Genomic DNA, 14,849 nt, shown 5'->3' on the forward strand with positions numbered 1-14,849 from the left:
ACTTTTTTATTTATTTTTGCCTTTTCATTCAAGTTTTTTACATACTATCACTTTTAACCTGGAGATCCCAGTATCCTTCTCTGCCTTGCTAAAAATAATCTTGTCCAAAGGACACAAACTCATCCTTTTTTATGGCTGCATCAGCTGGAAACCATCATTCTCAGCAAACTATCACAAGAACAGAAAACCAAACACCGCATGTTCTCACTTATAGGTGGGAACTGAACAATGAGATCACTTGGACTCAGGAAGGGGAACATCACACACCGGGGCCTATCATGGGGAGGGGGGAGGGGGGAGGGATTGCATTGGGAGTTATACCTGATGTAAATGACGAGTTGATGGGTCAGCACACCAACATGGCACAAATATACATATGTAACAAACCTGCACGTTATGCACATGTACCCTACAACTTAAAGTATAATAATAATAAATAAATTTTAAAAAAAAAGTTAAAAAAAATAATAATAATAATCTTGTCCAGAGTCAGACTCCCAAGAGTCTAGAATGAGTTGTGAAGTCCATCTGCTTTGCTTTGTCTAAAGTGTTTTCACTCACTCTTTAAATATAAATTTCCCTACAAACTATGGACTGAAATTTCTGGTTCTGGTGGCACCAGACTTTAAGGCTGCAGCATTTTGATCCCTTTAACTCTAATTTGTGAACTTTTCAATATCACATTGAAGGGCAAGACTACAAACTATCTTAAGCCTTTCCTGGAAAACCTATTCACATGTTGATTGTTTTGGAATGGCCTGGAGGATGCCGCAGCCTGCAAGTACCAGATCACATAGATGCAACTGTAAAAAGGAGCCCTGGAAGAATTTACTTTAATAATCATTAAATCAACAACAATATTGAGACTGAGCACTTATTGATCATCCTTGTGGGATTAACATGATAATATAGAATGTGAATGAATCAAAGTTAATATGAGAGACTAGAGTAGCTTTCTAAAATTTCCTCAGAAAATGGTGGTAGAGAGAATGCCTGCTCTTTTAATTGCTGTCCAAGAATTTCCAAGAAATGTTTCCCCTTAATGCTTGAGAGGTAAAGATGGGCAGAGAGTTTATTACTAAACCTACAGAAACTCCTGCGGAAGGATTCCAGACACAAAGAGCAGTAGGGATGGGTTCTTGGGCCCGAGAGAAATGAGCAGATGCTTGAATTGCCTAAGTTAGATTTTCCAAATTCCTTTGCAAAATTGGCAAATAGAAACAACTTTGTGCTCCTGGCATTTTGAAGTGCAGGATACAGCTTTATATATGACTGAGAAGAAAGATACCTTGAATTGTACATAGGATGCCCAGGGAAAAGATTTAGTGCCTTCCTTTCTCTACCATTGTCCTTTTCTGTGGTGTACATTCTTTTGTCTTTGCTAACGACAGCATAGAAACTGATTAGTCTAATAGAATGTCAGAAGACAATTGGCTGTGTCTCAATAAAAGGAGGCAAGTACATTTCCTGATGAAAACATTCTTGAAAAATCCATTTAGCCCCATTTTAGCATCTCCTCTCAAGATGTCCTTAAAGTGAGTTTTCCAAGATACAATCCTTATAACCACTCAACAGTAATTTATTTCATAGAAAACAAAAATTGTGTCCACTTAGCTGAAGGCAAGAGGAAGAGCAGGCTGTCTGTTAGAGATGGTCATTTGTACAGTGAGTTTGTACTCAAAATGGCTTTTGTATGTGGGGGTTGGGGTGCTCTGTACTCTAAACTTAATGGAGGGGTTTTGTGGGAGATTTGACTTCCCAGGAACATAGTAAAGGATGGCGTGGGCAGGGGAAACTGATTCAGAGATACCTTGTGAAGGAAAGTGGAGGGATCAGGCTGAGTCTCCCAAAAAGGGCAGAGAAAATGGCAACTGTTTTCCCCTGGCCCAGATTCCCAGGTGTATTATGTGCTTTGGTCACTGTTTCTGGAAAGAGAGGTGAAACGTGAGTGGACTTGACTTTAGATTGTCCACCATCTAAAGCATAGTTTTACTGACAGCTTTCAGTAAGAGCTTTCATTAGTCCTTGAAATATCTACTGAGCAAGGAACTATGGAAAACAAAGTCCAGCTCAGACAGATTCTGTGCTCGTCAAGATTATAGCATGACAAAGTAAAAATGCTTATGTTAGAAAGTGAGCTCATACTGCACGTGGAGAAATAACATGGAATTGGAACAGTGGGAAAATTTATTTCCAGCTGGAAATGACCTCTAAGATGGGTTTTGTCAGACAGGTAGACACAGAGAAGTAGGGAAGCAAAACACAGAAAGAAAGAAGATCGTAGACAAAGGCTCAGAAATGGGAAACCTCCAGGCATGTATGAGGAACAGCTGCTAGTTTGGTTAAGCAGAGGAGAAAGCTGGATGTAGTCCATGAGAATTTCCCTAAAAATGGGAAATACAGCACATTTCATCTCCAGCCTGTCTGTGGTTAAAGCTTTCTAAACACATTGAAATTACTGCTTAATATAATAGCTTACAGCAGAAATCCTTTTTGAATTTGGAGAACTGCAAGATAATCTTGCTCATATTCCAAATCCTTTCTGCAAATTTCCCAATAAAGAGACGTAAGTTATTGTCTTCCACAGCAGGGATTCTCAGCCTGAGCACTATGGACATTATGGACTGAATAATTCTTTGTTGGAAGGTGCTGTCCTGTGCATTGTAGGATGTCTAGCAGCATCCCTGGCCTCTCATAAAAGTCAGCAGCACCCAACTCTAGGTACAACGATCAACGATGTCTCTAGACACTGCTAAAAGTCCCCCAGAGAACAAAATTTTCCCCAGTGGTGAACCTATGGTCTACACTGAGTCAGTGTTTCAGATGATTGTTCTTGCGTAGATGAAGACAGCTAAGTAGGAAGAAGAAAAAAAAAAAAAAAAGCCCTTCTATATTTCAAATGCATGGACTCTCTGTGTAGAGAATAATTTAGCTCTTTTTATTTCTAACTACCATTCGATACTGCTGTTTTACTTAGCATACAGGAAAAATGGACACAGGAGTCCAGCCATGTATAAATATGTGCTGCCACTTACCTGGGACTATTAGAATCATCACATATTCCTGATTTTTCTTCAGAACTCCTTAAATCACTTATAAAGACTTTGCCTTGGAGTATTTTTAAACAAAAATAGCAACTTAACTGCTATTTCCATGCAATACACAAATCAAATTTCAACACTATCAGAGATTACTAGGTCAAGATCATTGGGTAATAATCTCACCTTTGGCATGAAATAGCAAAATGGGGAGAAGAAGGGAGAATCGAAATAGATGGTCTTTAAAGGTCTTTGAACTCTGAATTTTTAGTTCAGTTATTTTGCTGGAACACCAGAAAAATCAAGAATAAAACAATTTTTATTCTATCAGCCTGATATTTTCTTTAAAAACTTTTTTATAAGAAAAATGATTCTTTTATATACTGCCCCTCAATTTTTTTCCAAAAATGAATAATATATGTAGGAATATGTAGAATATGTTAAAAGTATGGAATATATGTTTCATTATGAACAACACTGTCAAATTTTTAGATGAGGAACTAGTGCTGCCAAAGTAAAACAACGTTTTTTAAAACTTGCACTAATGGTCAAAAATTATTGTTACTACCTTAAAGTATTATATTTGATTGTCTATAAGTTACTTGGGAAATTTATAATAAGTATAAAGCAATTCATCTCATAATTCTATGTAATTATTTCTGTATTTTTTATCCTAAAGTGAACATGTTTCTGGAGAGTATTGTAATACATAATACAAAAACTACTATTATCACTAGATAACAACAGTTATCGAACATGTGTTGGTTGCAAATACATCTGTATAAATAAATCAAATCCAGGTAGCATACTTTTATTTTTTTAATTCCTATCCTTCAGATCAAAGAAGTCTATAGGAGAAAGGGACCACGGAAACATTTGTATATAACTAACAGACACTGATTAATGATAAATGCCTGGTATAGTCCATTTTTGTACTCTAAAGTTTCTAAAATCAAAGGTCTGTTTTCTTGACTATTTGTTTTCTAACATCTTTTAACATCTTCTCTTAAGTATTTATTGATAATTGAATCTGTTCCTTCAAAGACTTTAACTCCATGGTACACTAATTAATTTTTTTAAATAGTGACTAGGGTAGGGAGAGACATGAAACCATCAGTCTTTCTCCTAGTTTTACTAAGTTCAGAGTTACTCTATTTTACTCCAAACAACAGTATTTAATTAGTTAACATTAATAAGGTTTCTCCTGGACTATGATGTAGGGAATTTGCAATATTGTAAAAAAGCATCTTCTTCCTCTGGGCCAGATGGCAAAAAGATTTTTTCTCATGCCAGCTCCAGAAGTTGACCTAGATTGTGGTGTTAGGAACCGTAAATCTATCATAGGGATTAGCAGGAAAGAGTGTTGGCAGTAATTAGGGCATGAATGCTGTGTTTGCCAACCTCATGACAGACTGCACCCTTTTCTCCCTGGAGTGGGTTCTGAAAGATTAGTAGAAGTTTATTGTAAAGAGGGCGGCACTGTAGACAGAGGAAATAGCATGTGCTAAAGCTTGAACCTGTATTAGGGCGTGCAGTGTTTGGAAAACAGCTACCCAGATAGGACTTTGGAAAAAGTGTACTAAGAAAGGCACTGGATGAGAGAAATCAGGAAGCTGAGGATGACGATAAAATAAATAGAGGTATAGGTCATGAGCATTTATTGTGCAGGGCTGCAGCAAATTTTAGGCACAATAAACTCCCTTGGGCATGGTTAAAAAGAAATGGAATGTTTTTGTGCAATAAAGTTTCCATAAATATATCATGCATACATTACCAATTTCCAAATATTTAAATGCTCACAAACCCATCTCTTACTCGAAGAAATCCTATCATCTGACCTAGACACAGAGATGAATTCATGGAACTAATCTCAAGTAAGGAGCTAATATATATAAATATATATATATAAATATATTACATATAAAATACTATTTTTAGAGCAGATTTAGGTTTACAGAAAAATTACAAAGAAGATAAAGAGAGAGTTCCCACATACCACCCTGCACATACACAAGGTTTCTCCTGTTATTAACATCTTGCCTCAACATGGTACATTTGTTACCAGTGAGGAGCCAATATTCATACATTATTATTAAAGTCCAGTTACACTGGGGTTCACTCTTTTGGTGCACAGTCCTATGAGTTTTGACAAACGCATAATGTCCTGTGTCCACCATTACAGAATCATACAGAATGGTGTCCCTGCCTTAAAAAGTCCCTGTGTTCCACCTATTCATCCCTTCCTTTCTGCCCCTAAACTGTTGGCAAACACCGATTCTGCTCTCTCCAGTTTTGCCTTTTCTAGAATGTCATATAGTTGGTATCACACAGTGTGTAGCTTTTGCAGACTGACCTCTTTCATTTAGCAGTATGCATTTAAGGTTCCTTTGTGTCCTTTTGTAGCTTGATAGCTCATTTCTTTTGAATCACTAAGTAATACTCCATTGTATGGATGTATCACAGTTTATACATTCACAGATTGAAAGACAACTAGCTTTATCCAGCTTTGAACAAATATGTATAAAGCTGCTACAAACATTTGTGTGCAGGTTTTTGTGTGGACATAAGTTTTCGTTCATTTGAATAAATATAATGTTGTATCATTTGAAAAGCTTGTGGTTAGCATTGTAAAAAACGGCCAGACTATCTTCCAAAGTGACTGTACCATTTTGCATGCCTATCAGCAACGAATAAGAATTCCTGCTTGTCGTTCCACATCCTTTCCAACATTGTTTTCAGTGTTCTGTTTTTAAACTTTAGCCATTCTAATAGGTATATAATGATATCTTGTTTTAATTTGCAATTCTCTGATCACATATGTCAATAATCTTACCATCTGTTTATCTTCATTGATGACATACCTCTTCAGATCTTTTGTTCATTTTGTAATTAGGTTATTTTCTTATTGAATGTTAACAGTTATTTGTATATTTTGGATACAAATCCTTTTTTCAGAATGTGTTTTGCAAATATTTTTTCCTGTGGCTTTTCATTCTCTTAACAGTGACTTCCTCAGAGCAAAAGGTTTTAGTTTTAATAAAGTCCAATTGATCAATTTTTCTTTTCATAGATCATACTTTGGTCACCTAAATTTTCTTATCTTTTAGAAGTTGTATAGTTTCACAATTTACATTTAGGTCTATAATCCATTTTGAGTTAATTTTTGTGAAAAAGGTAAGGTCTGTTTACAGACTCATTTATTTGCATGCAGATATTTAGTTATACTAGCACCCATTTGTTAAAAAGACTATCCCTTCTCCATTGAATTGCCTTTGCTCCTCTGTTAAAGATCAGTTTTCTATATTTGTATCGGTCTATTTCTGGGCTATTCTGTTTCACTGATTTCTTTCTTTATTCTTTCATTGATACCACACTGTCTTGATCACCGTAGTGGTAGTAATCAAGGATAGTGTCAGTTTTCAAAAAACCCTGTTCTTCTACTTCGACATTGTGTTGGCTCTTCTGGTCTTTTGCTCTCCATATACACTTTACAATCAGTTTGTCAATATCCATAAAATACCTTGCTGGAATTTTGAATGGGATAGTATTGAATCTGTAGATCAAATTGGGAAGAATAGTTATCTTAATAATATTAAGTCTCCCTACCCATAAATGTGGAACATCTTATTTCATTCAGATATTCTTTTATTTCCTTCATCGTAGCTTTATAGTTTTCCTCACATAAATCTTGTACATATTTTGTTAGGTTTACACCTAAGGTTTTTCTTGTTGTCATTGTTTTGTTGGCACAAATGTAAATTAGCTTGTGTTTTTAATTTCAGATTCTGGTTGTTTGTTGCTATATATAGGAAAGCAATTGACTTTTGTAAAACTTTGTATCCTGCAATGTTGTCATAATCACCTATTTAAAAAAAACAAAACTTTATCAATTCTTTGAGATTTTATACATAATCATATCATTTGTGAACAGATAGTTTTATTCATTCTTTCCCAATCATCTTTTATTATTCTTGTTTTATTGCATTAGCTAGGACTTCCAGTGCGATGCTGAATAGGCATGGTAAGAAGGAACATCCTTGTCTTGTTCCTGATCTTAGGGGAAAAGCATCTAGTTTCTCACCATTATGATGTCAGCTATAGGTTTTCTATGTTCTTTATCCCATTAAGGAAATTCCATTCCATTCCTAGTTTTTATCATGATTGAGTGTTGGATTTTGTCAAATGTGTTTTCTGCATTTATTGATATATTCACATTTTTCTTTAGCTAATTGATGTGTTTACATTGATTTCTGAATGTTGAACCAACTTTGCATACCTAGAATAAATCTCTATTGGCTGTAGTGTATAATTGTTTTTATACATTGTTGAATTCAATTTGCTAACACTTTGTTGAGAATTTTTGTATCTGTTCATGAGAGATACTGGCCTATAACTTTTCTTCATAGTAATTGTCTTTGCTGAATTTAGTATTGGTTAATGCTGGTCTCACCTGATTAGTTAGGAAATATTATCTCTTCTATTTTCTGGAAAAGACTATAGAACATTGATATCATTTCTTCTTTAAATGTTTGGTAGAATCCACTAGTAAAATTATCTGAGCTTGGTGCTTTCTGCTCTGAAAGGTTATTGTTGATTTAATTTCTTTAATAGATCTAGGGATATTTAGATTATCTGACTATTAATTACACCTGCCACTGTAATGATCTCTTATTTCTCCTGTGTGAGCTTTGGCCAATGATATTTTGAAGTATTATTTCCATTAGGATTAAGTAAATATTCAAGATGATGACTATTATGAATTATTCAAGTCATAAAGAAGTCCTTGCATATTAGGAGTTAGAAAAAAAATTACCTTTGCTACCGGTAAAGGTTCTAATACATTTGATTGCATATATTTAATCTACTGGAAAACTAAGTTCAGATTTGATTACTCAAAGAGGCATAGAAATTTATTTTAAACTGACAGTGCCAAACAGAGCAACAAATTAATGAAACATCAACAACAGTGAGAGGCTTTTCATGTTTTCTTACAATCCCTTTTAAGATCAGAGAACATTTTTTTTCCCAAAAAATTTCAAAGGAAGAGTCAGAGCCAAAGCATTTTGAAAAGAAAAAGAGTTTACTTGCAAAGGTTCAAGAGAGTCAGACTTCAGAAAAGCTGGACAAGCAAGTGAAAAACATAACAGGTATTTAAAGAAAAATATAAAGAAGATTACCATGATTACTAAGTTTGCATTAATTTGTTCATGGAGAAAAAACAAAATCTTATCACATGATGATCATATCCAGAAAGATCTTGCAACATGAGCTAAATAAAAGTCAAGAATAAAATGGTCTTTGTCGGGGTCTGGGGATATAAGAAATACTCAATGTTTCATTATTTTGGGACCAGAAATTGACAAGGTAACCCTGTTCTTTTTGGTTAATCTTAGGGTACAAAGTGCTTCATCATGACAGAAACAGGGCATGACTTCTGCTTTGCTTCTAGAAGCATAAAGCAATGTCACTACTACAAAATATAGATACGATATTTCTTATAACTCTATTCACTGTTATAAGTACATAAAAATCCAAAGTCAAATCATAGACTCTCAATTACCGTGGTTTTTACACATTTCTACCATCCATTCCTAGTGCACCGTATTGAGCCATACTGAGCTATATTTTTCTCCTTCACAACTTTTCACTTACGGGAAGACAGCTATTGTCCCCCACACTATCGTAATGTGGCCAAGAGGACCACTTGTCCCTCATATATTTAACACTCTTGACCCTCATATATTTAACATTCATAATTATGTGTTGCCTAAATACTCACTGTTGTAGTCATTGAAACACCTGTGAAATAATTTTAAAAACTGTATATTTACAAAAGAAAGCCTATTTCTAGTAATGATGATGGAAATTAAGAGAAAATATAGACATCTATAAAAGTGTGATGGTTCTCAATGATAAAATATGATTTATGAAACAAATGGCTAAAATCCTAAATATTTTGCACGTTTGTACTCAGGAATTCTCTCTCTGATGAAATGTGGCAGCTTTTTCCTTCCCCTCCCTTTCACTCCTCCCCATCTCCCTTCTTCCATTCCTTCCTTTTAAATTTTAAAAGAAATGAGTGGAAAGACCTATACATACAAACCCATGCATGTACCCATCCCTCATCTTCTTAAAAGGATTTTAAACTCTGATTCTTCCATTATGTTCACCAGTCTTCCTTAAAGGTTTAGCTATAAGGAATAAATGTCAGTGTCCAAATGTCCAAAATCTAACATATTATCTCATAATTATGATAGGTACTTGATGCTAGGAGAAATAAGAGATTTGACAGTGAGAAAATTTCCTGATATACAATTTTGACAGTACATGTAGGATACTCAAAAGGAATTAAGGCAATTCACGTTATAATTCTTTCTAGTTATTAACAATATATTCCTTGTTAACATAATCTAGCACGCAGGCATGGGCTTTTGAAGGGGCATAGAAAAAAAATGACCAAATCCACTGAGGAAAACTTGGTGATAACATTCTCTCTTTTTTATTTCAAAGGTGTCCTTGAATGGCCATTTTGGACAAAACTGGTTGTGGTAGCCATTGGCTTCACAGGAGGTCTTGTCTTCATGTACGTCCAGTGTAAAGTCTACGTTCAGTTGTGGCGCAGGCTGAAGGCCTACAACCGTGTGATCTTTGTACAAAATTGCCCAGACACTGCCAAAAAACTGGAGAAGAACTTCTCATGCAATGTAAACACAGACATCAAGGATGCTGTGGTAGTGCCTGTATCACAAACAGGTACAAATTCACTGCCATCTGCAGAGGGTGGCCCCCCTGAAGTTGTATCAGTTTGATGGAACCTGTTGGGAGTTCCTTCACCGAAGAATATCTTTCTAGCCCTCAGCCACTACAAATGACAGAAGTGATCTTGAATTATTTACTCTCTTCAGCTCCTCCTTTCTCCTACTGACACATTTTTCCTGACTTTGTTCAAAGAGGAAAGGAGGAAAACACACCAAATGCCCAGGATCCCATGAAGTATAGCGTGAAGTATGATATGGAAATGTGAAGTTTGCCAGAGAATGATTTCTAAGACAATTAAGAACTACTGGGGCAATGAATGCTTTTAGGCAGTAATCAAGGATTAAATGGACCCATGATACTCTTCAAAGTAACAGGGGAAAAGTTCAAGAATACAGACTTGAATTGCAATGTGTATTATTTCTAGGGCCTTGTAATGTTAACTGTCTCATCTGGAAATAACAAACATATTTGGTTTTAAGCCTGAAATTGTCTGCATTATCCCTAAGTCACATTGGAAGCGAACTTGGAGGATGCGTATTTTGATATGTTTTGACAGCTAACAGATTTTTATTGTTATAGTGGAGTCCGGTTATTTTGACAGATGCATGTTTTTTAAATAGATGCAATATACACTTGAAGACATTGATATTTGGAATTATGTTTAAGTCATGAACAAAAGATTTTCGGAAAATGTTCAGATATAATTACCTCTGTTAAATACCCACAGAACTCAGTTATCAGGTCTTATATTTTTTTCTGATTCCTCTAATACAGTGCTGTCCAATAGAAACACAATAACCACAAATGCAGGCCACATATGTGAATTTTTAATTTCCCAGTAGCCCCATTTTAGAAAGTAAAAATAAATGTAAAAGTGAATTTTGATTTTTTAAAAATTTAACACTATATATGTTATTTCAACATGTCATCAATATAAAAAATTGAGATAGTTTACATCTGTTTCTTGAATCAAGTTTTCAAAATCCAGTTTGTAATTTAAAAGCACACTTCAACTTGAATTAACTATATTGGATAGCACAGCCGTAAAATTAGAGACTAAGCTTCTGTTTTATTTAACAGTTGAATATTTCAAAAAAGTTTCATTCTTTCTTTTATTTCAAAGTCTCATAAAAGTTATGATTTTTAAAAGCACTAAATTAAGTTAAGTATCCTCATTTTAAAGTCAGATGAAGTTCACATCTCTAAAGGGTAAAAATCCAAAAGTATAGAAAGATAAAATAATCTGCCTGTAGCAAAGTTGTGAAATTAATTTGTTTGTTACTATGAAGTACTTACGATAGGGGAATAAAATTACCTATTTTTGTTATTGAATCAAATGTGTAAGGCTTATTTCATCCATATGAGGTGTCAACTTGACAGATGAGTAATTATGACTAAGAATCTAGACCTTACTTATAAAAGCTGACAGGATTTCCCTTGCTCAGTTAGAAAGCAAAAATAGTCAACAGATTCTGTGATAAGTAATTAATTATTTAGGTTTGACAGTTGATTATTGTGTTCTTTGCATATTCATGTAAAACTGATGTGTGAATGGCATTACAGTGAGTTAATGATTATAGATATAGTAGCCTGTCAAAGAAAGACGTCCTACATTTAAAAAGGTGTCATATAATGTTAGCTGTCATTATTTATTAACATGAAAAGGCAATGATGGCCATAAGAACCAAAGCATGAGTATTACATTGCACAAATCTGGGTATCACATGGATGCACTTTGTAATTATCAGTGTGCTTGTTCTTCACAGATCATAGGAAAAAGGAAAAAAAAAAAAAACCTTTAAATGAGGAGAAAGATGGTATGAATATTAGTAGTGGCTGACATTGAGTCCAAATAGTCTTGATTCCTAGAAATAAACAAAAGGTAAACAATGTCAATTTTGTGTGTGTGTATGGCGTGTGTGTATTCATGTATATATGCGGGGAAAACATTAAGGTATTCAGTCAGGAAACACAAGATTTAAAACTCATCTTTCTTAAAACTTGTTATAAGCATAGGGAAAACAAAGTCGAGGTAACTTAACCAAAAATTCTGTATAAATAAGGATATAAGTAATGTTTTAAAAAACATGTGGACCTTAAATTAAACTGTATATTAAATTCCTCTTAAATTCCCATTTTAAATATTTAACATAAATATATTTATGAATAACAAATCTGTGGGTGATTTAACCATGGCACCACATCCAAGGGATTAACCTTAATGCAATTTTCGTGTTAATTGTCCCAAGCTTCTTACTAATCCATTTTCCCTGTGGGTTAGTAATGGCAACATGCTGTTTACAGATATGTTATCTACAGAAAAACATCTAGATATCAGCAAACAAAGAAATGTTGATTTCTCTTTTGTTTGCTCTGAAAGTAAAATAGTCATTTACCTTAATTAATATGGAAAATATTGTTTAAATTCTGTACGAACCTAAACAAGATAGGTTGCAGGGTTGATTTCACAGTGGAGGATGATTGGCTAAAATAAAGCCTCATCTATTAAGGGCTACACTTAACACTAAGAAAACATTTCTACAATGATAAGCATTATTGTATTAATAGTAAAAGAGGACATGGGATTTTAAAACTATATCTAAATTCTTGAAATTAACTTTTATGGGCTTGGACATTGTTGAAATGAGAAAATAATATAGCTTCCTGGCAGGTTAAAAGTCAACACTTGATTTTGCTCTTCTTCTGACTTTTTGAAACCCTGAAGTTCTGAATTTCAAGCTTTTAAGAAGCTTTTCAGCAATGGTTGTTTATGGTTCAAACATCTGAAATAACTACCTGCATTTAAAATCTAATGTTGATTATTTTATTTTTACATTCTGTGTGGCAATGGAACATTTGCCCTTTCAAACAATAAAACGATTTAGCTTCGTGGCAGTGCTTTTTTTGTGGACTGACTATACCCTTCAAAAAGGAAAACTGCTCTACAGAATGCCAATTTTGAGGCATGTTTACCTGCTCATGGAAGAAATAAAATGGAACTGAAAAAAAAGGACTAAAATTGAAGAATGAAATTACCGTTGTGTTAAAAACCTTAGCTCTTTATAATCATGAATCTTCAGTATTATCAATACCATAAACCAGACACTGATGCTGTTAAGTTTTTTAAAGAACTATCACTCTTATCGTACAGGAGCAAAGATTACACTGTAAAAGAAAGAAATTCCAATATTTTTAAAAGTAAAGCCCAAAAGGCAAGCTTAAGTACAAAACCAAAATAAAAATGAACACAATCTAAACTAAAGTGAGCCCAACAACCTGATACAGCAATGTGTAACCTGCAGGAAGATAGGTACAGACTGAAGGAGTCTTTCGAAACACCCCGGCAGTCAATCTCACTCTGCGCTGCTTCTACACGCGATTATAGTCCCAGAGAGACGACCTCATAGTTATATTTTATCTTGTTTTACAAAAGGTCCTTGGGTACTCTTTAAAACATCTATTCTTTGGCAGGAAAATTAGCTCATTAGAGCAATGACAGCATTAAGGGAAATTATAAGGGCCCTGGGGCTGAGGTGGGAAGATTCTTCCATCTGCCCCATATAGTTTACCCTTCCTTGCCTTGAAAATGAATCTTTTGGAACAGAGTACAGCTCTTAAAAGTTACTAATATCATTATTATTATAGTTGTTACATAATACTTTAATTAAGAAAGATGAAAACCTTTTTTCTTTCCTAAGTCAGCCCAATGGTGCTATTTTACATATCAACACAGTTGAAAGGAAGTACTGTTATTTTGGGCTGCAGTGTTTCCTCCACATCTAAAGAAAGCCCATTTTGAAATTGGATACTGCATTAAAGAAGGAAAAATTATTTTAACTGTGTGCAGTTTTTGAAATTAGGCATTTGTACTATTTTGGTTTTACCTAATTCTCTTGCATTAACAATTTACTGTTTTGTGAATCGTGTACTAAAGCAAATTAAGAAAAAGAAAATAACTATCTGTGAAAGACTTTGTATATTAAACAAGTGATGCAAACCTTGGTTGTGGTTTCCACACTTTTTGCCTAACAGACTATTTGTATTTGCAACGTCCAAACACACGTTTTTGATTTAAGATTTTACAAGGGTCTGAACATATATTATTTTAAAGCAAACCTACATTGACTAACTCATGACATGGTACAAAGAAATAAATACACAAACAGAGGTAAACCAATGAAAATAAACAATGTGGACTTTCAAACCTGCGTTAAAAAAAGGTTTAAGAGAAATCACAGTGTAATCTAGAGGGATTTTCTCAAGAATAAGTCTTGGATATAGACAAATAAGAATATAACAGCATTTTTCTATTAAGAGCTAATAGTGGATTCAGATAATTGCATGGATAATAAACATTAAAAGCAAGATATTACAATCTAAGAGGCTTGGTGATAGCAAAACACAAAGCACTCTCCAAATGTCCAACTTATAAGGATCTACAGGGCTTTCAACCAGTCTGCTAACTATACGAGACAACTCTTCCACCCAAACTGGAAATCTGAACTTAACACCCTCCCTCACCACCAGAAATTATAGCAAACATTCCTAGATCATTAACCACTGCCATTATGTGTTCAATGATCCTAAACTGGGTGCTGTGATAGAGATTACCAAGCGTAGCAAGTGTGTGGGGCTAGGATGCTTTAGATAGAGAGGACACTTTTAAGCTCAGACCTAAAGGAAGAGAGAACAATCATTTATTGTTGGCCTTGCGAAAGCTCAGAGAATGGCAACACAGGCAGAGGAATGATAAGTACCAAAATCCTGAATGGGAAATGTCAAGCAAGGCTGATGGATTCGGCCAGTAGGGAAACAAGCCCTTGTAAGACTCTATTACAGTCATCCCTCAGTATGTGTGGAGGACTGGTCCCAGGACCTCCTTTGAATACCAGAATTCATGGATGCTCAAATCCCTGATATAAAAATGGTGTAGTATTTGCATATAACCTATGTATATCCTCTTGTATACGTAAAATCATTTCCGGATTACTTATAATACCTAATACCATGGAAATAGTTTACAATGTATTGTTTAAAGAATAACGACATGAA

General features: G+C 34.4%; 1 protein-coding gene across 22 annotated transcripts in view; it reads left to right on the forward strand.

Moving 5' to 3' along the window:
• MARCHF1 (membrane associated ring-CH-type finger 1) overlaps positions 1-14,705 on the forward strand; it is an 833,115-nt gene extending 818,410 nt beyond the window's left edge. For 10 of the 22 annotated variants that reach the window (XM_071092868.1, XM_071092866.1, XM_071092864.1 and 7 more), the window contains one exon: positions 9,549-14,703. In XM_071092868.1, coding sequence (XP_070948969.1) covers positions 9,549-9,847 — 299 coding nt within the window. In that variant the 3' untranslated portion in view covers positions 9,848-14,703. Of the gene's footprint in view, positions 1-9,548 lie in introns of all 22 variants that reach the window. The other 12 variants (XM_011752937.3, XM_011752936.3, XM_011752932.3 and 9 more) reach the window with 5 other exon arrangements.
• Positions 14,706-14,849: the final 144 nt, after the last annotated feature.

Source organism: Macaca nemestrina, chromosome 3 (genome assembly GCF_043159975.1).
Source record: "Macaca nemestrina isolate mMacNem1 chromosome 3, mMacNem.hap1, whole genome shotgun sequence".
NCBI classification, from domain to species: Eukaryota; Metazoa; Chordata; class Mammalia; order Primates; family Cercopithecidae; genus Macaca; species Macaca nemestrina.